The sequence below is a fragment of the Atractosteus spatula genome, chromosome 3 (genome assembly GCF_055471065.1).
Source record: "Atractosteus spatula isolate fAtrSpa1 chromosome 3, fAtrSpa1.hap1, whole genome shotgun sequence".
NCBI classification, from domain to species: Eukaryota; Metazoa; Chordata; class Actinopteri; order Semionotiformes; family Lepisosteidae; genus Atractosteus; species Atractosteus spatula.
The window spans coordinates 74788873-74813007 of record NC_142708.1 but is presented as its reverse complement, the minus strand read 5'-3'; the positions used below and the strand labels follow the sequence as shown (position 1 = coordinate 74813007).

Sequence of the window (24135 nt, the reverse complement as noted above, 5' to 3'; positions counted from 1 at the left end):
TGGCTGTCCTGACACAGAGGGGCGGGGCGAGGTGTGGCTGTCCTGACAGACAGAGAGGGGTGAGGCGTGGCTGTCCTGACTGACAGAGAGGGGTGAGGCGTGGCTGTCCTGACAGACAGAGAGTGGCGGGGCGGGGCGTGGCTGTCCTGACAGAGAGGGGCGGGGCGAGGCGTGGCTGTCCTGACAGACAGAGAGTGGCGGGGCGGGGCGTGGCTGTCCTGACAGACAGAGAGGGGTGAGGCGTGGCTGTCCTGACAGAGAGGGGTGGGGCAAGGCGTGGCTGTCCTGACAGACAGAGAGGGGCAGGGCGAGGCGTGGCTGTCCTGACAGACAGAGAGGGGTGAGGCGTGGCTGTCCTGACAGAGAGGGGTGGGGCAAGGCGTGGCTGTCCTGACAGACAGAGAGTGGCGGGGCGGGGCGGGGCGTGGCTGTCCTGACAGAGAGGGGCGGGGTGAGGCGTGGCTGTCCTGACAGACAGAGAGTGGCGGGGCGGGGCGTGGCTGTCCTGACAGACAGAGAGGGGTGAGGCGTGGCTGTCCTGACTGACAGAGAGGGGCAAGGCGTGGCTGTCCTGACAGAGAGGGGCGGGGCAAGGCGTGGCTGTCCTGACAGACAGAGAGAGGAGGGGCGAGGTGTGGCTGTCCTGATAGACAGAGAGGGGAGGGGCAAGGTAGTGGCTGTCCTGACAGAGAGGGGAAGGGCAAGGTGTGGCTGTCCTGACACAGAGGGGCGGGGCGAGGTGTGGCTGTCCTGACAGACAGAGAAGGGCAGGGCAAGGCGTGGCTGTCCTTATAGACAGAGAGGGGCAGGGCGAGGTGTGGCTGTCCTGACAGACAGAGAGGGGTGAGGCGTGGCTGTCCTGACAGAGAGGGGCGGGGCAAGGCGTGGCTGTCCTGACAGACAGAGAGGGGTGAGGCGTGGCTGTCCTGACTGACAGAGAGGGGCGAGGCGTGGCTGTCCTGACAGAGAGGGGCGGGGCAAGGCGTGGCTGTCCTGACAGACAGAGAGGGGAGGGGCAAGGTAGTGGCTGTCCTGACAGAGAGGGACGGGGCGAGGCGTGGCTGTCCTGACAGAGAGGGACGGGGCGAGGCGTGGCTGTCCTGATAGACAGAGAGGGGAGGGGCAAGGTAGTGGCTGTCCTGACAGAGAGGGGAGGGGCAAGGTGTGGCTGTCCTGACACAGAGGGGCGGGGCGAGGTGTGGCTGTCCTGACAGACAGAGAAGGGCAGGGCAAGGCGTGGCTGTCCCGATAGACAGAGAGGGGCAGGGCGAGGTGTGGCTGTCCTGACAGAGAGGGGAGGGGCAAGGTGTGGCTGTCCTGACACAGAGGGGCGGGGCGAGGTGTGGCTGTCCTGACACAGAGGGGCGGGGTGAGGCGTGGCTGTCCTGACAGACAGAGAAGAGCAGGGCAAGGCGTGGCTGTCCTTATAGACAGAGAGGGGCAGGGCGAGGTGTGGCTGTCCTGACAGACAGAGAGGGGTGAGGCGTGGCTGTCCTGACAGAGAGGGGCGGGGCAAGGCGTGGCTGTCCTGACAGACAGAGAGGGGTGAGGCGTGGCTGTCCTGACTGACAGAGAGGGGCGAGGCGTGGCTGTCCTGACAGAGAGGGGCGGGGCAAGGCGTGGCTGTCCTGACAGACAGAGAGGGGAGGGGCAAGGTAGTGGCTGTCCTGACAGAGAGGGACGGGGCGAGGCGTGGCTGTCCTGACAGAGAGGGACGGGGCGAGGCGTGGCTGTCCTGATAGACAGAGAGGGGAGGGGCAAGGTAGTGGCTGTCCTGACAGAGAGGGGAGGGGCAAGGTGTGGCTGTCCTGACACAGAGGGGCGGGGCGAGGTGTGGCTGTCCTGACAGACAGAGAAGGGCAGGGCAAGGCGTGGCTGTCCTGATAGACAGAGAGGGGCAGGGCGAGGTGTGGCTGTCCTGACAGAGAGGGGAGGGGCAAGGTGTGGCTGTCCTGACACAGAGGGGCGGGGCGAGGTGTGGCTGTCCTGACAGACAGAGAAGGGCAGGGCAAGGCGTGGCTGTCCTTATAGACAGAGAGGGGCAGGGCGAGGTGTGGCTGTCCTGACAGAGAGGGGAGGGGCAAGGTGTGGCTGTCCTGACAGAGAGGGGAGGGGCAAGGTGTGGCTGTCCTGACACAGAGGGGCGGGGTGAGGCGTGGTTGTCCTGACAGACAGAGAAGGGCAGGGCAAGGCGTGGCTGTCCTTATAGACAGAGAGGGGCAGGGCGAGGTGTGGCTGTCCTGACAGACAGAGAGGGGTGAGGCGTGGCTGTCCTGACAGAGAGGGGCGGGGCAAGGCGTGGCTGTCCTGACAGACAGAGAGGGGTGAGGCGTGGCTGTCCTGACTGACAGAGAGGGGCGAGGCGTGGCTGTCCTGACAGAGAGGGGCGGGGCAAGGCGTGGCTGTCCTGACAGACAGAGAGAGGAGGGGCGAGGTGTGGCTGTCCTGACAGAGAGGGGAGGGGCAAGGTGTGGCTGTCCTGACAGAGAGGGGAGGGGCAAGGTGTGGCTGTCCTGACAGAGAGGGGAGGGGCAAGGTGTGGCTGTCCTGACACAGAGGGGCGGGGTGAGGCGTGGCTGTCCTGACAGAGAGGGGCGGGGCGAGGCGTGGCTGTCCTGACAGACAGAGAGGGGCGGGGCGAGGTGAGGCGTGGCTGTCCTGACAGAGAGGGGCGGGGAGGGAGAGCAGGATTCCAGAACTAAAGTGCCCGTGGTGAGTAGTCAAGGAGTTAATGCCCATCCTGAGGTTTTAATGCGGGAGCTGCTGGACAGGCAGTCTATGCGCACTGGGCTCACAGGTGCGCAGACCTGCAGTGACGGGTGGGGCTGGAATGTGCAGATGTGCTCACAGCTGCCTGGTGTGGTTCCCTGAGGGGGAGGACGGGGTGGTGGGATGGCTACGAAAAGTGGTGCTCGCAAAGCGTGGCGTGCTGCCCGCAGAGGGGCACCGTGCTGTCCTGGCTCTGCCCCTCCATGTCCATGTCCAGCAGCGTCTGCTGGGCGGCGGTGCTGCCCTCCCCCGAGCCCAGGGGGCTGTCGCAGCTGCTGCCGGGCGAGGAGCTGTGCGTGCGCCCCAGCGCCACCAGCTTCCAGGGGTCTATACGGGGCCGGGCAATCGTGGGCCTCGGCCGGGGGGCGAACTCCAGGGTTTTGGGCCGCTCCAGAGCGCTTCCATCCCGGTCGGCTGGTGGGAGCTTACGCCGCGGGACCGCCGGGAAGACCGAGGAGGGGTCCGGTAGCCGGGGGAACTCCAGTGGGTCCCGGCAACCTGCAGGAGAGACAGGGCGGAGAGTCAGTGGCGGAGAGGCGTGTGCCCCCCCGACCCCTTGATGTGAAACCCCTAAAAACCCAGGGTCTCCATCCCGGCAGAGCTGCCAGGCCCTGTCCAGAGCTCGCTGGTTCAGTGCTAAATGAAGAAGAACCTGAGCTGAGAATCAGGAACCAGCAGCCAGCAGCAGTTACATTCCACTAGAGGGCAGACAGTGTCCCCGTTAAGCAGTGCTTCATGAATTATTCTTAAATGACACCAGCTGCTCAGGCCTGCAGGTTAAGGTTTCTTCCGTTTGAAAAAAGAGAGCTTGAGGTGCAGTCCGACTGGCCTCAATCAAAGCAGGGATCTGTGTGGGACCTTGGAGTACAGCCCTGCTTATCTCATTGTTTAGGTTTCAGCTGAAGACCTTGGAAAAGCATTAAACCTGTCCTGTTAAGCCAATTAGCTCCTGAAAGCCCATTAAGAGCTTGTGTGGACTCTGGAGGGAGTGGAGCACCGCTGCAGGCAGGGGCCTCTTTACTGCTGTGCCAACAGGCTGCAGGCTGCCAGCCTGTCCGCCACCCTCAATCTGACTTTGCGCTGTGGCTCGGCGGACGGCTGGGGTTTGAGGGGTACCTGCGTCGGCGGTGGGCAACGGGGAGCTGCCGTCGGACGGGGTGCGGCGGTGCCCGGTGGTCTGCGCCCGGGGGCGGATGGCGCCGTCGGACGGGGTGCGGCGGTGCCCGCGGGACACGGCCATGGCGGCGGACACGTGGGTGGGCGTGAGCGACTGGTTGGGGTCCCTCTTGAAGCTCTCGGCCCGCAGGTCCAGCAGGGGGTTGACGGCGGGGGGGGCGGCCGCGGGGGGGTCGTCGGGGTCGGAGGGCAGCAGGGATTTGGTGGAGTTGCAGTCGGAGAGGGAGGACAGGGAGAGCAGGGTGACGGAGGGCGAGGCGTCCAGGGAGGGCAGCACCGAGTCCGCACGGCCCTGGGACAGCGTGCGGCTGGGTGGGCTGGTGCTGCGCCGGAACCGCCCCGCGCGCTGGAACAGGCCCTCCTTCTTCTTGCGCTCCTCCGGGGCCTCCTGCTCGTCCTGGGCCGCCTGCGGGAGAGACCGCACCGTCACCGGCTGTCCAGCAGGGCTCCTGCGGGCTCCGGGAACACCTGCGGACACACCGGCCTCCCTGGGGCCACGCCCGCGGCTCTGTTGGCGTTAGATCGTGTGGCACTCCTGCAAGCCTAGACTGAGCTACTCTCTCGGATAACTACAGAACAAGGCTGGCTTGTCTTCACAGTCACATCCCGCCTGGAGCGCTGATGGTGCATCTGTCAGAGTCGAGCCCTGCGTCTCGTTTCACTTTCAGTAACCTGACCCGGTGTCTCTTCGCGCTTTGTCTGCACCACGTGGTGCACGAGAGAGGATTATCTCTGCCTACAATCTCCACGAAGGCTGCTCCACAGACCAAACTGCAGCGAACAACATTTTAACGATTTGGTATGAGAAGTCCTCGTCTGAAACGCGGAGTCTCGGTGCCGTCAGCCTCTCTGAAGCAGGAACAGGCGAAGGTTTATTCCACGCTGAAAGGAAGAGAAAAGAGACGCAGCGTTCCGGCTGTGGAGGCGTTCAGGTTTGAAGAAACGTGCAATGGAATAAACCTGCACCTGTTCTTCTGCAGCCGACACGCGCTGACGTGACGTGTTCAATACACGAACCCAGAGCCAGACACGGTTAATCAAGCATTAATCACAGTTTGAAGCAAAGCATGTTACTGGTAAATATACACTGAAGGTTTCAAGCCCCACTCATGCAGCAGAAGCCCCAGAGCCCACAGCTGTGGCAGCAGATCACTCCAGCAGCTTCACTGTTGCAGGTTTTCTGGGAGGAAATGGCGCAGGGGGTCGGTGTGTTTGCCCCTGACAGGGCAGCAGCAGCGGAAGGTCCGTTCTTCGTGCCTCCCCAGGACGCCCGGGGTGGCTGTGAGCCCGGCCCTGCACCACCGAGAGTGCAAGCGAGGGGGCCTGCGGTGATTCTGTCCGCTGTACCTGCTGGCGGCCGAGCTGCAGCAGGTCCTGGCCGAGGCCGATGGAGGCCAGCAGCGACGCGCAGCCCAGCAGCAGCAGGTCGCTCCTCTTGCGCTGGGCGCAGCGGCGGGCCGAGTCTGTGGGCGTCCCGCAGCCGGCGCTGCAGGGCGGTGCCCCGCTGTCGTCCAGTGCCCCGTTGCTGCCAGCTTCTCCGGGGGGCAGGGAGAGACGGGACAGTGGGCTCTGGGGCTCAAGGTGCTCCTCTGGACAGCAGCAGGCGGAGACAGGGACAGAGACAGAGACAGGCCCGGGTCAGGGGGACAGGCTGCGACAGGCGACACTCCACTCTGATTCTCTTCCACCCCTCCTCCCCCAATGTCTTACCCATCTCATTCAGACTGGCAAACCCCCCGGTCATGGGCACGTGCTTGGGGGACTTTCCCAGATTAGGGGCGCTGGAGGACCACTGCTTACACCCCTCGCCCAGGGACTTCAACCTGAATACGCAGACAAGCAAGAGACATGGGCACAGGTCTGTTAGACTTCATACAGAACTGCAACATGCGATTCAATTATTAACCACCTATATAAAGAGAGCTCTCCTGCACATTGACATGACCACCCCAGACACGCTGCCTTTATTTCCCCTATGTTTTGTTCTCCAATACCTGCAAATACAGGGTCTCTGTGGGACTTTATTCACCTTGCCCTGCACAGGTAAATGCACGAGACTACAGCTGTACTAGAGAAGGATGTTTCTGCATGCTCTGTTGTGGGCTTGGTGTTTTCCCCGGCTCTCCAGGGCAGACTGTTTGCTTGTGCAATGTGTGCATGGCTCTCTGTGAGCCCTGGATTGCCCCCGATGGCTCAGTACCTGTCCTCGCCTCCCAGCCTCTCTCTCTGGTGCGTGGAGCTCGGCCCCCAGGTCCGGCCCTTCTTCTTGTTGGCAGCCAGCTCCTCCTTCTTGCAGACTGCGCTCCGGCCCCACGTCTTGCTCCCGTCGCTGGGAGTCACTGGGGAAGGACAGAGCACAGACCCTTGAATCCTGGGGTGTGGGAGTGGACATCATCACCCCGACTAACGAGCAGGAGAGCGCGTTCCCTGTAAGTGTCTGTGCATGTGTGTGCGAGAGCAGTCTGCTCGGTGTGTCTGTGTGAGCGTGCGCGCGTGAGCAGTCTGCTCTGTGTGTCTGTCTGAGCGTGTGTGTGAGAGCAGTCCGCTTTGTGTGAGCGTGTGTGCGTGAGCCGTCTGCTCTGTGTGTGTGAGTGTGTGTGCGTGAGAAGGTCACACTGTGTCTGTGTGCGAGTGTGTGCGTGAGCAGTCTGCGCGTGTGTGCGAGTATGAGTGTGCGTGAGCAGGATAGAAGCTGTTGAAAGATCTAGTGGTAGGTGTCCGTATGCTTTTGTATCTCTTGCCTGGGGACAGTGGGGTGAAGAACTCAGTCACCAACCCAGGCAAGAGCTCTTCACTCCACTGCCCTGAGGCAAGAGATACAAAAGCATACGGACACCTACCACTAGATTCTTCAATAGCTTCTATCCACAAGCAGTGCGATTGGCGAACACATTTAGCCACGCCCCTTGGACCACATCTACAATATCTACCTCATTAGGATTTCATATTTATTGCACATCTCCAGTCATTGTTTACATGTCTGCATTGTTTACATTTAAAGTGTTTACTTGTTTGCTTGTACACTGTCTACTGTTTGTATATTGTCTTGATGCACTGTCTGCACTTTTTCCACTTCTTTTAACAATCGAGAGACTTTCTGTAAGTAAGAATTCCATTGCACCAGTACATGGACCGGTTACATATGGCAATAAAGTTCAAGTTCAAGAGTGTGTGCGTGAGCACGTCCGTGTGTGCGCGGGCATTTGTGTGCGTGAGCAGTCCACTCTGCGTGTGCGGCTCTAGGTGTGGCGGTGTCACTCACGGCGGATGGCTCGGAGACGGGGGATGACGACGGGGCTGCCAGGAGGGGTGGTGCGGTCTGACCCCCCCTGTCCCTTCCTTTTGTCCACGCTGGGTGAGGCCTGCACCGTGATCTTGTGTTCGAACCCTGCAGAGAGACAGACAGAGCAGGCAGGGGCTGCAGTCAAGCCAGGGCGCACTCCTGCGCGGGGTTAGGCATCGCCCCCCGGTGGACGGCTCCGGCACTGCGTCAGGGCGCCCAGCTGGCCATACCTGAGGGCAGGCTGATGCGGTTGCCGTCCTTGCCCAGCCGGAGGCGGCTCTTCTTGAAGTGGCCCTTGCGCTTCTTCACCTTGGGCTTCTCCTGGTACATCTGGTGGATGATGATGTTGAGCTCGCGCTCCACGATGTCGATCTCGCGCTCGGCCAGCTCCTGCTCCCGGCGCCGCAGCAGCTCCTCCTGCTCCCGCTGCTCCTCCGCCGCCCGGGCCAGCTCCTCCTCCCACGAGCGCAGCTCCTGCGGGGGGGCACAGAGACCGCTCAGGCCAGGCCCGCTCAGGCCAGGCCCGCGCGGGGCAGCTGGCGCTCGGCTCGCACCTTCTCCTTGGTCCGCAGCTCGTCGAACATCTGCTGGATCTCCAGCTTCCAGTCCTCCTGCAGCGAGTGGAAGGACTCCAGGGGCATCTGGAACATGGCTGACTGCTCGATGGCCTGCAGCTGCGCCAGGATGGTGCCGAACGGGGGCCGGCTGTGCGGACTGGGGTTCCAGCACTCTGGAAGGCAGGCGCGGGAAGGAGACGGTAACCGAGCACGCACAAGCAGCACGTGGGTATGGGGCCCTGCGGCTCTCGATAGCGCCCTCCGGCTGCACAGTCACACACACACGTGCCAGGCCCCAGGGTCGCGGAGCAACTCACTAGAACTGAGGACGGGTAGGCCAGAGAATTAAGCCCAGGTTTTAGGAATGTGTTTTAGGTGTAGCGCAAAGCCAAGGGGTAGTGTTTGTGTCTGAAGTAGTTCAAGTAGGGGAGCAGCGTCAGCGTGCGTAGGCTGCAGAGGAACAAGTAAAGGTTTATTCCATGCTGAAAAGAGAAGAAAAGAAACACGTTTCGGCTGTGGAGCCTCCTTCACATGAGAAAGAGAGGAAAGTCAGCAGCTAATAAAGCTTTTTTATTAGCTGCTTTATATTGCTATATTAGGTGCTGTGTTTTCTTTTCTTCTCTTTTCAGCATGATGTTTGTGCCTGCTCTGTTTGGTGCTTTGTGTTGTTGTGCAGGCCTAATCCCTGTGTTCCTGCTACGCCTTCTGAAATAATGAGTGGGGCGGCTTTTTATCACGCTGACCGCTGACCAAGAACAGACACTTCCAGCACGTGGCAAAGTGTCATGAAGAGATCCCTGCTACTTGTTATGAAGCCGAAGGGTGTTTCTCAGACTGCCATGGAGACCTTAGTAAACAGAAGCTCTTGCCAGGTCTGTGTGTGACAGCAGGGCGATAGGATACAGGTAAATACAACACATTGTCAACAGCTGGGAGTTTACTCAAAGGGAAGCTCCCGGAGCGGACAGGGAAAGAATGCAGTCGGACCGGCCCGGTCCTGCCTGTCCTCTCTGCAGGACCCGCGGCTGAATGGCCCGAGTGAGTCAGGACCAATCCGCTGTGCAGAGGCTCTCCGAGAACAGGAAGAGGGCAACCGCTGCTTTCTGTGTGTGTGTGTGTGTCCATAAGGTGTGTGCAGCACAGGAGTGACTGTGTGTGTTGACGTTTGTCTGTTATAGCTCCCTTGGGTGTGAAGTGTTCATCTGCTGACCTGTGGAACTGACTGCCTAGGGGTCCTTGCTCACTGTGGTGGATTACTATGCTAAGTGTTGGGAGGCTGATAATCACCAAGGACAGGGCTTATATCCACTTAATTTATGTAAGTTTTGGTAGTGTTCGTACTCAGAAGATCACTGACAAAGGTGTCTAGTTTAACACAGCATTTAATGTGTGGGAACTATTGATGCAGTCTCCACTATATTGTGTGCACAGGGCACAGGTACCTGAGCCACTCCTGCTTGCCCTTCGAGGACCAGTTCACAGTAGCCAGACGCACCTGTGCCATGTGTATCTGGGTAGGGAGAGAAACCCAAACAGACTTGGGGAGAACTTGCAAACTCCACACAGAGAGGCAGATGCACTAACTGTCATGCATCAGTACCACTACTCCTGAATCGCACGGGCCCCGCCCCAGTCCTACCTTCCAGCAGCTTGGCGAAGGGCTCGGGGCAGGTGGACGGGATGGGCAGGGTCAGTTTGTTCATGGCCACTCCGTACGCCACGGCCAGCGCGTCGATCTCGCGGTACGGTACCTCCCCCGTCAACAGCTCCCACAGCAGCACCCCAAAACTGCGCCAGCACAGAACACAGGCACTGAACACCCTGAAAACGCCTCCACCCTGGGCACCCCGACTCTGAGCCCTACTCCTCCCCTGGGGGTGACCCGTTTTAAGCCTGACCCCGCTGGCCAGTCTCAAGTCTTTACCACCCACCCTCTGCTGAGTTCGCTGCTCTGTTTCTGAAAGAGATGGACCTTGAGCTGTTGGGGACGCTGTGTCCCTTCGCCGAGCGGTTTTCTAATGGGGGACGGGTATCTGTGGAAGCTGGTCGGACGGCGGCCCGAGTCTCTCACCTCCACACGTCGCTGCTCTTGGAGAAGAGAGACAGCTTGATGACCTCGGGGGCCATCCAGGCGTAGGTGCCCGCTGCGCTCATCTTGGTGGTCTTGTGCCACTCCCGCGCCAGCCCGAAGTCCGTGATCTTCAGGGTCTTGCAGGACAGGTCATCGTGCTCCACCCGCTCGAGAATCAAGACTGCAGGAGAGGGGGGGAAGGGGGCATCCATTAGCCGAGACACAGGCCACGCGCACCCCCTGGCGATCAGGACAGCAGACCGCTCTGTCGGCGGGGATGAAGGCACCACCGTCACAAAAGGCCGGCTGAAGGCGGTGGGAAGATCACCCCTGCCCCCTTGTGGAGGGCGACTGCTGCGGGGAGACAGGTGCACCACCAGCACTTTCAGGAAGGGTCGGTTTAAACATCTGACCAGCGTGGCAGTGCTGCACTGTGCCAGCTGTCCGCAGCGGGCAGCGTCCGAGTCAGCAGCACTGCGTGGCGTGCCGCAGAGCTATAAGCCAACCTGCTGACCTGGCAGGCCCATTCTTTAAAAGAGACACTTTTAAACTTTAAAAACGTGCGGGAAAGGTCTTTCAGCTCCCCGTTCTAAACCGCATGCGTAGGAGCGGCCCCTACCCCCGCCTGCTGCCTCTCCTGCCCCTGCTGTCGCTTTCTCGCTGACGACTCGGGCTCGCTCCCCCGATCGTGCCGTTTCTTCCATCCTAAAGAAACGTCATCGTCCTGCTAGACGTGCGCGGTGCCCTTGCCCACGGGGATGAGCCGTAAAGCTCAGTGCTTTTGTTTCCAGCTGCTTTGCGTTCAGTTGACTGAAACTTGCGGCACCAGCGGCTCAGCTGAAGTGATTCTGGATGACGCACTAGGCGGGAGGGGGATAAGAATCCAAAAAGCTGCCTTTACAAAGTAAAATAAAACGGGGGAACTTAAGAAGAGTTCTAATTGCAAAGAAAACATGCAGGAGTAGAAATCTGAGACTTGCTGAACTCATTTGGGATTGATCAATATCTGCAGTAATGTGGCTCACCAGCAGTTGTGACATGGCAACCAAGACTACAGTCTACAGCTGTCTGCAGGAAGACAGAACATACACTGAGCTCACAGCATGGTGTGTCCGTGTGCGTGTGCGTGTGCGTGTGCGCTCTGCCCAAACAGTTCACAGTCAATTCCCTCTGACATGTAGGAGGCGGAAGGACAGATTACTCCTGCGGGCCTCTGGCCTTCGTCGCTCGGACGAAGCAGCGCACAGGGGAAAGTGCAGGTTTCCCAACAGGTCAGAGGTCAGGCCGAAGCGGATGCTGCACGTGCGCTGGCGGCCCCCGGCCCGACCTGCAGGTGGAGCCGGAGTCAGACAGGTGTCTTTGAGCTGGAGTAGAGCCAGTCGGCCTGTTTGGACTGTAAACAGGCCCGGTGTTTGGGGAGGGCATGTGCCTGCTTTGCTTATCGTACAGTTTATGCAAAAGCAGGTCAGAGCGGCCTTTGTTTGAGCAGCGGGAGATTTCCAGGATGTGTGTGTGTGTGTGTGTGTGTGTGTGGGGGGGGGGGGGTGGAGACGCTCCAAGACAGGCCTGTCACCCACCCCGCCCGGCTGCTGGGAGCTCACGCCCATCATCGGCGTCGGCTACCTGTTTAGATCGCCCTGCCCTCGTCGCGGGCAGTTCCTCCGAGGGCGCGGTCACCCGCAGCCCCTTCACTGCAGACGTCGACGCACCTCAACTGCTGCTTTCATCTCTCTGCACGCCACTCCTTTCGCTTCGGAAGTTAAGAGGCACCGCAGGAGGGCCGGACCCCTCTGGCCAGTCTGCCACTGCGCGTGCGGCCAGCAGTCCACACAATAGCAGCCCGTCTCTCGGGGCTCTCCGCGGTGCCCTGTCCCGGCTGCCCCGCGCGGGGCTGGGAGAGAGCAGGCCGCTCGCGCAGACAGAATGAGCCATTGTTCTGTCTGAGGCTCCCTGTCACCATGAGGGACAGCTGTCTCGGCCCTCCCTGCGGCTCTCCGGGCTGTCTGCCTGTGTGCTGCAAGAGCGCAGGACGGTGTTGCCAAGACGCCCCGATGGCATCCGTGTCTCCTGGTTGACAGGGGCATCGCAAGCCCAGCGCCGGGGAGGGTCAGTACTTTTTTTGGGGGTGTACACAGGATGATTTTGGTATAATATTTCACTTTTGCCTGTAAGCGTCCCACCCTGTTTTTTTAAATCAATTCAGAATCTGAAACAGGAGGCAATAGATCTTAACTGGAGGAGCGATTATTATCCGTAAACAACAGCCCCCCCCCCCCACAGCTTCAGGCCCGGGAAGTTGTCCTCCCCCGTTTGTCGTTCACAGCGCTGCCATCGTCTGCTTCCAGGACGTGAATAAAGGACGGGAGCCGCACAGAGCCAGAACGAAACAGGAGCTTAAGGAGTCATCCGAGACGCAAGTGGGCCCCCAGCCGCGGTACAGCGAGTGTGTGAGCACGTGTGCTGGGACTACTGCCCTGCAACCACCCCCTACATTAATTAGCAATTACCAGGATCAGTTAACAATTAATTAATTGAATGCCGAACGCACTAAAACAGCCTCTGAGTGGAACAGTGCAGGTGCAGGAGTTGATGTACTGTAGATTTGTCTAGTGGCCTGTATAACCGCGTGAGCTAGTGGAGTCTGTTATTCTATGAGCTGATTTCTCACGATGGCGAAACGAGCTCAGGTCTGTCGCCCTTCCTGCGTTCATCAAGTTTGAGAGGCAGGCGTTTTCCAGGATCTGTGGATCTGTGCAGCACAGAATGGCTCGACTTCAACAAGCTCTTAAATTAACAAAGTTAAAATTTAGAACTTAATGACTGAGCATAACCTTGATCATGACGAGGAACACAGATAGCAAGTACTGGCACGGGAGAACGCCAGCGAACCCCAGGCTGCATTGTAAGAACTGTTAGTGGACCAGCAGGTGGCGCTTGTCTCTCTGGACCACAATCTCCAAACCAATGCCACTGTGCTTTTTGAGGTGCCATCATTCAGGTGAGATGTTAAAACAAGTACCTGAGTACTCTAAGAACCCCAAGGCACTTGGGGGTGTTAGCCCTGTTGTCCTGTATAACTTCCACTTTGGCCTCCCTAAAGTTCTCCCGCAGGTCTCCCCTGATCTGTGTGCAGAGTGGCTGCAAGAACGTCATCAAAGTGCTGCTCAGCTCTGCTCTCGGGATGCTTTTCTGCACCAGGGAACTAAATGGATTGAAATCTTCCAGACGTCGTACAGGGATATTTCCAAACCTGGTGCCCGGAGGCAGATCTCCCCTGGCCAGGAGACAGAAGGTGGGACTTCTGTGCAAGGGAGGGGCCTAATGTTTGAGTTAAGTCCAGGCTGCACCTCAGATAGCTGCAGGAAACTCAGCAGCAAGAACAGGCACCTCCAGAAGCAGCCGGCAGCGAGGCGCCATGCCCACTGCGTCTCGCAGCGCCTCGCCCCTTGTGCAGCTGCGCTTCGCCTCCACGCTTGTTTGTGTGTTTGCCTGGGCTGGCTGCGCGTGGAGCCAGGGACACCCAGTGCAAGGGCTGCAGGCCTGCCTGTGTGCGTCAGCGGCCAGCCCAGACAGCCGTCTCCCCTGACAGAGGTCGTTGTTCGCCCGGGCCCACCATAAAGGAGGCATTGTCCCCGAGGCCCTGGGCCGGCGCTGCTGCTCTGCGGGGCCTATCAGGCTCGGGTCACGTGGCGCCGGGGTACGGACGCTGCTCTGCCTGGACGCTGCCTGGCACACGGCACACGGCACCTCCATCCGTGTGCGTTACCCTTACATCCCATGTTGCTACGGCGACCTCCTGCAGTGCAGGCTGCCCTTATGAAGGCCGTGCAAGCCGAAGTCGAGATCATCTTCAGTCAGGTGTGTCGTCACATGGACACGACAGCAGGTTTTACTGACATCTCTGGGGAGCAACACAATTCCTTAGACTTCTCCAGACGGGAGCGTCGGTGTAATCAAAAATCCTTCGGAACTGTGACCCACACAGCATACCGCAAAAGCTGCACAGGATACACAAGTACTGTTGCATAAACTTTTTCTGTTGGGTTGTCATTTGACCTTTATGTGACCTCCAGCACCAGGGTCAGTGAGCTGAGAGAAGGCGGAGGGAATGAAGTCCCGTCGTGGAACTAAGTGGAATGGAGCTCCTGAACGCGTCTGCTTTGGCCGTTAGGGAGGCCCCCGCCCTCAGTACCTTTAATTCCAGTTAAATACAGCACAGCGAAGGGCACCTGCACTGGACAACATGTCGATGTTTAAAAAACATAACCATTATTTATATTTTCTAGGCTCTAGCATTAAAAAGGCAAAAGGTTCATATAGTTGAAAGAATCAAACTGAACAGGAGGCACCACTTTACACAAAGGGTTGTGGGAGAGTGGGACAAACTACCCAGCCGTTTTGCTGAAGCCTATACTCTGGCTTCTTTTGAGAAATGGCTGGAAGAGATCCTGGCATGAATTAATTACTAACTACCCCTCCTGGTCTCATCTGCCTTGTGCTCTTAGACCTTCCTAACCCTGCTGCGTGCTGCTGCTCCTCCTGGCTTGTCCTTCTTGTACCAGTGCAGTTTTCTCATGAGGGAAAGGACCGGCTGCTGTTGCCTGGCAGGCAGCTGCTGCAGCGACGCGCTGAGCCTCACTGCGCGTGGGAATCGGGCTGATTTCTTAAAGCTCACTGACCCCATGGATGTCTCAGGCTGCACTCTGAGAGAACTGCACCGCTGCTTGTGAAACCTGGGCTCAAGAGTATTTGGGGAGCAAGAAGAAAGGTTTTCCCTTGCTGTAATCTCTGACTGACTCTTTACTTCCACAGGACCTCCGCTGGGCGGGCCGGAGAGGCTGCTGCGTGCACATGGACGCCCTTCCCAGCATTGTGAGGGCGCCGCACAGATCAACAACTAAGGTCCACCTCCCTGTAACTGCGTCCACCTCCCTGTATCTGTCTCCACTTCTCTGTATCTGTCTCCGCCTCCCTGTATCTGTCTCCGCCTCCCTGTATCTGTGTCCGCCTCCCTGTATCTGCGTCCACTTCTCTGTATCTGCGTCCACCTCCCTGTATCTGCGCCCATGACACTCCTTTCTCCTGCCAGCCCGTGGAGAGGCTGCTCCTTTAGCAGCTCAACACTGAGCTCACAGTGCTGCTGAAACCCAATCCCAGCATGCCCTTCACTCGCCCTGGGCTGCAGCCACGCCACACCCCCCCGCTCCACTTGGGGAGCTGCGACTGGGGAGGGACGGGTCTTTCCGGGAACTTATTGTGGGGGGGGGGGCCGTCATTTGAAACAGTAAGAAGAGTGACATCTTATTGTTGCCTTTCTGAGAAGGTGGAACTTGGCTGCGGTTGAAAAGGACACCTGAAACCAATCCACCTGGACAATGAGCCTGTGTGTAACGTTAGACTCCGGAGACTAGTGCTCGTCTGTCGGTGTGCTTGCTCTGGGGGCAGCTGCACTGCAGGCAGCCTGACAGGCGGGGGGATCTGGGAAGCCCTCTTTCTTCCTGCTCCTTTGACTTGCCAGCATGCCGCCGTTTAAAATATAGAAGACCAGCAGTTTTGTGTGTTTACCTCTGTCCTGTGTATGCCTGCCTTAACCACATGTTTGCGGATTCAATCAAGATTATCTGACAAGAGGCAAAACAAGCCCACACAACCTCCGAGCTCCGCGGCCGATTAAGAGCCAAACTGCTTTGTGTCACTGCTCACAAGGAAAACGGGCTGTCTGTGTCCCCACCTCGCAAAGCTTAGTAAGAAAGATGCTGACAGAACAAAGAATTCGAAGGAGTAATTGAGGATTTGCAGTGAAAAATGCAAACAGACTTTGAGCTGCATAGGGGTACACAGAGCAACAGGCCTGTCAGGCCAGGCAAGGTGACATTAGCCTCCGATTTAGCTATTAGTTTGATTCAGTATAGAGTCTCCAGCGCGTGTTCTGGGGAGGTGATGGGAAGCCCGAGCCCCCGAAGAGACCCCCTGGCTCTGCACACGTACAAAAGCCTGGACTGGGATCTGGGACCCCTGAGCCATCAGTCACCGTGCTGTCTGCTTGCCTGCGGCTGTGTGTGAATTTCGGCGCTGGCAGGAGCCACGCACGTTGTCAGCGTACAGCCACGTGGGCTTCTGTCAGCACCGCGGTCCGGAGCGACGACCTGCACCCCGGCCCAGGACCACACACCGGCCTTCCCGTTCCAGACTCCCGCTGTCCCCAGTGACGGGAGGGAATCTCGGAGAGAGCACCGAGCTGGATCGCGCCTCATCTCGGGCCAGGAGCAGGACGGGGGTGACTGGTCTCGGTCACGCTGGGGGGACTGGGGGGCGCCTCAGTCTGCAAGGGAAGGTAAGAGCACCCTGCGGACAGCGAGTGACGGGGGCGCGGATCGGCAGGCAGCGGGGACCCCGAGAGTCACGGCCATGATTCCTGGAGGAAAGGACACCCAGTTCAGAGTGGCGAGCCGCCTTCCTCGAGGATAAAAATCCTCAAGACATGATTACAGGGTGCATCCAGAACCCCGATACGCAGTAACACCCGGCTGCACAGGGGGGTGTCTGCGGATTACTCTAGTTCCTCTCCGACAGGGTGTGCTATACTACTGCCCCTGTGCTGCCTGTCCCTGTCCCTGTCCCTGGGCCTTTCCTGGACGCTGCCTGTGGGTCCAGGACAGTTTCCCTGAACACTTGTGCCCCTGAGAGGCAGTGAGACAGGAGGACAGGTGCAGCTACACCTGTCTACAGTCTGCAGGAGGGACGCTGAGGCTGGTTTTACACGTGCAGAGAAAAGTCTCCTCTGCCCTCTGGGAAAATTCAGCACAGCGGGAGACTGAATGAAGCCGTCAGCATCTTTACTGAGGTCCTGCTTTAAGAAAGATCCACACAGCAGCATCCGCACGCTTCAGTGAAGGCTCAGATCCCGACCGAGAACATCACCCTGTAGCTCCCTGAAACAACACAGTAACCGGTGTCGGGAATATCAGTTACCCACACACCCCGGCAATGGCATCCGCTCTGACTGGCCAGGGATCTGAACCCCAGCTGTCCTTTTTCCCCCCAACATCCACCCCAGAGCTGGGACTGGCCGAACTGGCTGAGATCTAGGAGGTGAGAAATCTTCAGAAGGTCCTGCCCTGCAGCACAGGGAGTCACCATGGAGGGAATGCACCAGATAATACCGCGACCACAGCGCTGCTGGGGCTCACAGGGAAGTCGGATCTCTGACCACCTCAGCTCTCCTTGACCCAAGAGCAGGGATCACCTACAAGCCACCCCTAGCGCCCCCCGACTCAGGAGCCTGCTCGCCACGTCACCAGCACCCCTCTCAGCCCCAGCCCTTACCCAGCCCCCCCCAGCAGTGCCCCTGCAGTTTCTCCCCCCCTCCCCGCCACCTTACCAGGGCGAGGAATTTCTGCAGAGGCTGCAGCTTGTTTGTCTTATTAAGTGGCTGCGATTTCATTCAGAAAAGCCCAGATGTGACTGAAGGCTCGAGATGAGATTTTTTTTCCCCCCCATTTCCTCCCAGCTGTTCCGGGCCCTCAGCTTTCCTCCGGAGCACCCTGGCGTATCCCGTGCGTGCCCCCTGCTGCTTGGGCACCAACGAACAGAACAGAACCCGGCCGAGAGCAGAGACTCCTGCTTGAAGAAGCAAATTAATGGCATGGGTGGAGCTCGGAACGGGCCATGGCGGCACTGACTCTCAGCTCACAGCGGGGCTCCGTTCTGCTCAATCTGTGGCGCTGGTAGAGAACGCTCATATTTATTCTGGACCTCAGCCGGAACCGGACCAGCACGCCCGGAGCCTGTGTCCCGAGCCCCTGCCTGCACTGCTGCTCTCGCACCCGGCACCGGAAGGCAGCCCCAGTCTGGCCGGGTTGACCAACAGCTCCTAAACCGTCAATTTCCGAAGACCTGGAAGAGTTCGGCTGCACCCGACTGGTCAGAACTGAGTACCCCTCCGAACCCGGATACCTTTCCGCCCTTGAGGCCAGAGCTGCTGGCAGACTTCCACGCGTTCCCACTCTTTAAAGACGGGGGGGATGCAGGGTGACCTGTAAGACCACCCGGATCAGGGACGGGGAGCTCTAGCGCAGAACCACAACTAGGGTTCACAAGAGCCACTCTCCCCACGGGAAAGATCCGTGAAGACTGGACAGAAAACCCCACAGTCCTGGGGGACACCCCAAAACCCACCCACCCCCAGCCTCGGCAGTGTTTGGCCCCAGCTAGTAACGAAGGTAGCTCTAACGAAGATTGCCCGCTGAACACCCCCCTGGGTCAGACCCCGGCCCGAGCCCCGAACCGCGGCGTACTCACTGTTGCTGGACTTGAGGTCCCGGTGGATGATGGGCACGATGGCCTGGTCGTGCAGGTAGTTCATGCCGGTGGCGATCTGCACGGCCCAGTTCACCAGCACGCGGGGCGCCACCTTCCGGCCGGCCAGCGCGCGGTTCAGCGCGCCCCCGCGGGCGTACTCCATCACCAGGCACAGGTTGGGCTCCTTGGGGCACACCCCCTTCAGCGCGATGATGTTGGGGTGCCGCAGCATCCAGAAGAGCCGCGCCTCCTGCCGCACGCTCTCCGCCGTCACGCTGATGTCCTCGTCGGGGTCCTGGCGGGCCGCCTTGACCGCCACCTCCTCGCCGCGCCACAGGCCCTTGTACACCTTGCCGAAGCCGCCGGCGCCGATGATCTCCTCCAGCTGCAGCTCGGAGAAGTCCACCTCCAGCGGCAGGGCGCGCTCCTGCCCCAGGCTGCCCTGCAGCTGGCTGTAGTGGGGGTCGCAGGTGACGTAGTTGCTGGGGAAGACCCCCACCTTGTCCTGGATCTTGCCGGTCCACCAGCCCTCGTCGCCCGAGACCGTGGAGTCCTTGGAGAGCACCTCCAGCACGTCGCCGCGCCGCAGGGTCAGCTCCTCCTCCGCCGCCGCCTCGTAGTCGAACACGGCGGTCCACAGGGCCCGGCCTGGCGAGCCGGGGGCCCAGCCGCCGTTCTCCGCGGGGCCGCCGCCGCTCATGGCGCCGAGGTGGGGGGCATCGGCGCCGCGCGGGCCGTCTGTGTGGGGTCGGGTCGCTCCGCTCTGGGGTGCGGTGGGGAGGGGGGGGCGGGCGCTCAGGTCAGGTCCATCGCTCGGGCGCGGCGCCGCGGTGCCAGGAGGGGGGGCCGGGCTCAGCTGTTCTTCCGCAGGGGGGCCATGTGGCGCGGCCAGCAGGAGAGCCCTGGTACTGCCGGGAAGGAGCGGAACCAACTCCGGGCTACAGGACCGAACCGGAAGTGGTTCTGTCTTCGAAGCGCCAGTGGTGTCCCCGTGTCCCGGTGACCGGGGGGGCGCTGATCCAGTCCCTCTCCGGGAAAGTCTGGTCTTCCGGGCCCGACTCGGGCTTGGCACAGACACGGAGTGCCCGCTTCCTCTCCTCCGGCTCCGTGAACAACAGGATCCTGTTTGGCGCGTGTGAGTACACAGGGAAGCGGAGGGGGGGCCTGGGGCTAGCGGTTCGGAACGGCCGGAGCAGTACCGGTTCTGGTTCCGGAATGTAAACGTGCTGCTGATGCAGGAGCCTCTTCCTGTGTCCCGGACACCCAGCCGGTCACCCGCAGCAGCATCTCGCGGGGCGCGGGCACCGGCCCGCCTGACACACCGGCTCGGATCGCCCGGCTTGCCGTTGCGGTACACGCACTCAGAGCCACCCGTCCGGTTTAGGGGTGGTATTTACGGGGAAACCTCGCGCTGTGACTGGCTCGCCTTTCCTTCATGCTACAGTGCCAGAGGGCATGAACGTGTTTTTCCGTGCGGCTTGTGTGCGTGTGCGTGTGCGTGTGCGCATACACGGAGATAGACAGCCCCCAGCCGGCAGTCCGCTCGGCACCGGCCGCACACGGAGAGGTGAGCGCTCCGGCACAGAAACACCGCCTTACGGCATTCAGCTTTTCCTTCCCCCCGTGTTTGTCGCCTTTTAAACCAAAACCTTACTATCATCGGCATCAATAATCATTTATAGAATATTTCCTCCCCCGGCGGCCACACGAAGCGAGCATACACAGTTTTCCTCCGCGAGGGCGATCAGATCACGCCGGGTAACATCCAGTGGGCTCCGCCGAGCCCCTCGTCCGCATCCACTGCCGCCCGCTGGCCGGCTTGTCCCAGCCCGTCTTGTTGCTGATGCCTTGGAAAAATTAGAAAATAGCCCAAGATCCTCTTTTCACTGGCTTGTTTATACCCTTATTATAATAACCGCTCCGAGAGAAGCCGGTCCACCATCTCTCGCATAAGGTGACGCTGATTATACACCGGGAGCCTCAGTCCCTTCTGGGGTTCCCAGTCGGCTTGGTCCCCGCATCTCAGATGGTCGATATCGACAAGAAGGTGAATGAAATCCTCTTAGCGTCTCTCGGTGCACGGGCGTGCGTCTCTGCTTTCCCCCCCTCCCCTCTTTCGGAAGAGGTTTATTCCCGTCTCGCCCGGCTTGCGGACAATGCAAAGCAGTTTTTCCTTCCCCCGTGCCCCGCTGCCGTGTGAAACGCGCGGCTGTCGGTTTGTCCAGCGGCTCACGGCTGTGGCGATGTCCCCCATTCAGCTGTCAGCTGCTCCGGCTGACATTGTATACAGGGGGGGGGTGGAGAGGCGCGGGGAGTTCTGGGAAGTGTAGTCAACAAACCGCAGTACGGCCACTCAGTAACTCTGCCCGGATACAGCACTCGCATTCGGAGAAAAAAAAATGATAAGGAAGGAAGATGGGAAGGAAGAACACAGTGCTTGTTTGTTTTTCTTTGGTGAAGGCGTCCTCTTCCCTGGCGGTGCTATCCGATGGGAAGACCGAGCACGTCTCTGCAGGTGGAGAGACACCTGTGCCCCCCTCCCCACCGCTCACTTCCTGCCGCGGCTTCCGGGTGTCACCTCTAGCAGGGATTCATGTCCAAGGTCCGTCCACCTTCAAAACAACCCCCCCCCGGGGCCATCGCCCATCGCAAAGGTGCGGGTCAGCTCCGCGCTCTGTTTTGCCTTTGGTCTTTTTTGTTCCGATGAGGTCACAATGTTTATTGCTCGCCCCGAGCAAGACCTGTCAGCTTCACTCCGTTTCATTCAGCCGCCCTGCACTCCGACCTGTAACGGGGGGGTGGTGTCCTCCTGTCTCCTCCTTTCCCGGTTTCCAAGGGGATGCTGTCTCCGGTTGGTGGAGCCTCACCGGTTTCTAAGGCAGTACTGTCTCCGGATTGGCTGATCGCGCCTCCCGAAGAGCTCGCCTATTGGTGAGTAGTGTTGATTGACAGGAGACCGGAGGGCAGGTGATAGTGGAGGGGGGGGGAGCTCAGTCTGCAGGGCGGGGAGGAAATTAAATTCTGTCGCGTGCGCACACGCGCGAGAGGTGGCGTGTACCCGCGCGGAAACGTGTCGATTTTACCAGTACAGTACAGTAATTCTCATTTCGGGACACCCTAAGTTATTGATAACTCGGATACATGAAACGTATGGCAGTCACCTAAAAAAACTCACTAGAAGAAGGCTCCACAGCTGAAACGTTGTGTTTCTTTTCTTCGCTTTTGAGCATGGAATAAACCTTTATTTGATCCTTCGCAACTATATTTTATGTTTTATTTATTATGCCCCGCAAGCATAATAATAATAATAATATAAAAAACTTATATTTAGTACCTTTAAAGGTGGCTTCTCAAAGCGCTTATATATAAATAATAAACTGACAGAGAACAGGGCGGTCAGGGCTGTGGAAGGGTGTTCGGGGTGTATCTGTCGGAGGGCAGACAAAGAGCACTTCCGGATGTGCAGAGAGCCAGAGAGCCCCGCAGGGTGAGGATGGTGATGACCTCTTAGACGTGCGCCTGTTAGTCATCGCCAGCCTGTAGCCTGGCCTCATCGCAGCTCAGAAGCTCAGCACGGCCGACCTGGTCCGCACTGGGTTGGGGGGCCTCCCCCTCGAGGGAAGACAGGTGGCGGCTGTCAGTAGTGAGGGGGGACCAGTAGGGGGCGCTCTTTCCCTGGCGCGGACGTTCCACGCCAGGAAGGTGACAAGGGGCACCACGCTTCGCAGGGTCCTGGGGTCAGTGGCACTGCCATGTGAGCCTGTGAGACTGAGGGCGTTCCACCTGTCCTCCCCTGGGTACCCTCTTAATTCACCTGGTCCCCCCCCCCCCCCGACCTGCTGTGCAGTGGGGCTGCACTCCAGTGGGGGAAAACGGGGGTCCCCTGTGTTGGAAGCACTCTGGGCTCCTGTGGGATACAGATGGCCACCCAGGACAGCGGCTCTAGCAGCTAATTAATCTGAAAAAGGGAGCTGGGCAGCGTGCAGCCCTGTCTGTATCCAAGAGCTTCCTGCTCGCACCCTGAACACACTGCCTCTACATTGGCCTGTGCGCCCCCAGGGCCTGGTCCAATGGTCTGAGGGACTGACTTTGTCCGGGTGCTTGTCAAGCCTCTTCAGGACTGAAGGTATCGAGTTCCTGTGATCTTACTTGTAAAGCGGAGAGGAAAGGCGTTGTGAGACAAAAAATAAATCTTTTTTGTGTGTGTGTTCCGAGGGTCTACACACATCTGTCTGCCGTATAAAGAAGATTTCCTGCTGTATCTGAAGTGGCACAAGACAGCGCAGGGAATTTTGCGAATCGTGCTCAGGGACGTGGTTTGGGGTTTCTGTGCAGAGCTGGGTCAGGAACACAGCCGCCAGTCGCTGAAGAGGGGCTGGTCAGCAGGACGATCGCCGTCTGGGACTCGGCAGCGGCAGTCTTCCAGGTGCACAATCCTGGAGGCTCCGTGGCGCAACCTGAGCACGTCTGATTAACCATACCGGTGCGTCACTGGTTTCTGGCCACGTTAGCTCGCGACACGGCTGTACTGATTGAATGGGACGTAATGCTACTGCAGCGAAACTGCTTGCACAGTGCACCGGCCCAGCGGGTCCAAACAGAGCCCTGCCTTTTTAAAATGAGCGGACTCGACAGCTGTCACCCCAATGCATTTGTAGCCGCTAGCTCAGCCCTGTGCCCCTGCCAGCGGCGGCTGCACAGTGCTGCTGCCTGTACTGTGGTAAACATCTGAGCCAGGACTCTGTGCACCGAGAGGCAACAGCATAGCGACTGCTGACATCATTCCCAGCGAGTGAGGGTGGGGGGCCAGGTTAGTAGCCTGTGTTTCCCACTGTCCAAGTCACACCCTGACCTGAGCCAGACTCCCACCCAGCCTGCTTGCACAAGGAGCTGTTCCTCTAGATCTCTTCTCATGTGTAACTCCAGGACTGTGGGCATGTCAGAGCTGCACTGCTCTGGTGAACTGTAGCTAATGCCTGGTCATAAGAGGCAAGGAAACTTAAAAACCAGAGTTTGGCCATTCAGACCATTTAGTTTGTTCAGTAGCTAGTCGGTACTTGATCTGAGGATGAAAGCTGTTTCTTGCAAGCAGTCAGTGGATTGGCTGTGTTAATCTTGATCCAGATTCTTGTTCAGTTCTGTTGAGTGTGTTAAATGCTCTGCTCACCCAGTTCCTGCGATTTTCATGCAACACTGAGCTTGTGTTTCTTACTGGTTGTTTTCATGTGTCCTCATGTACGTGTCGGCACAGAAAAGCAATGCCAATCACGAAATGTTCCCACTGTGACTTCTGATACTTGCAGGTAGGACTCATTCTTGAAACGAATCCCAGCTATGGCAGGCTTGCGGGGCACGCAGGACCTGTGCGCACAGTGTGGGCTGGCATCAGGTAGTGTGATTGCTCTGGCCAGCCCAGCTGTTTAACGGAGGGGGGTCATGCTTCGCTGGACTATACTGTTTCCTCCTGGGTCGTTCCTGTTGTCCGTCCGCAGTTCCTCACTGCTTCAGACACTGGGACAGACTCTACAGGGGCCCTGCCAGTGGCTCCCACAGCCCCCAAGTTTCAAGCTCCCCAGAATTTCTGTACAGGAGAAAGGAGTGAAGAAGAAGGTGCAGCTGGGTTTTGGGGGAGCAGGGTCACTGGAGGGCTGCGGCTGGGGTTGGGATGGGGAGGGGGCAGTGACAGTGAGGGGCAGTGAGCAGTGAGCTCCTGCAGCCCATCTGCCATGGAAGAGGGGGTGTCAGGGTGTCGGAGGCAGGCTATTGTCTGCGGGTTGCCAAGCAGGTGCCCGGCTTGCGCGCGAGGCGCTGAGGACAGCTGGCGGGGGGTGCTCTCTCTTCTCTCTCTCTCCTGCGGCGGACAGGTGTGGAGAGAGGCGCTGCACAGAGGGAGGTGGGCCGAGCTGCTGGGCGAGCACAAAGACACAGCACAGCATGGGGGAGGGAGGGGAGAGAGGAGAGAGATGGAGAGGAGAGGG

At 59.2% G+C, this 24135-nt stretch overlaps 1 protein-coding gene across 1 annotated transcript; it reads right to left on the bottom strand.

Annotated features, from left to right (window-relative positions):
- Positions 1-2503: 2503 nt before the first annotated feature.
- Positions 2504-18857, bottom strand: map3k10 (mitogen-activated protein kinase kinase kinase 10). Its single transcript, XM_088912066.1, has 11 exons — positions 18158-18857; positions 9857-10037; positions 9425-9573; positions 7783-7958; positions 7459-7702; positions 7208-7333; positions 6146-6284; positions 5656-5768; positions 5293-5534; positions 3886-4351; positions 2504-3267 (listed from the first exon to the last, which is right to left on the bottom strand). Exons 1-11 carry the CDS (start codon positions 18855-18857, stop codon positions 2897-2899), a joined length of 2907 nt encoding a protein of 968 aa, XP_088768192.1. The 3' UTR covers positions 2504-2896.
- Between the last annotated feature and the right edge of the window lie 5278 nt (positions 18858-24135).

Excerpts from the sequence above, each read along its gene's own strand:
- map3k10 (XM_088912066.1), bottom strand. The coding sequence starts at position 18,857 with ATGAGCGGCGGCGGCCCCGCGGAGAACGGCGGCTGGGCCCCCGGCTCG. Across the intron at positions 10,038-18,157 it reads GGACCTCAAGTCCAGCAACA|TCTTGATTCTCGAGCGGGTG; the intron begins GTGAGTACGCCG and ends CCTCTCCTGCAG. Across the intron at positions 4,352-5,292 it reads TGCAGCTCGGCCGCCAGCAG|GCGGCCCAGGACGAGCAGGA; the intron begins GTACAGCGGACA and ends TCTCTCCCGCAG.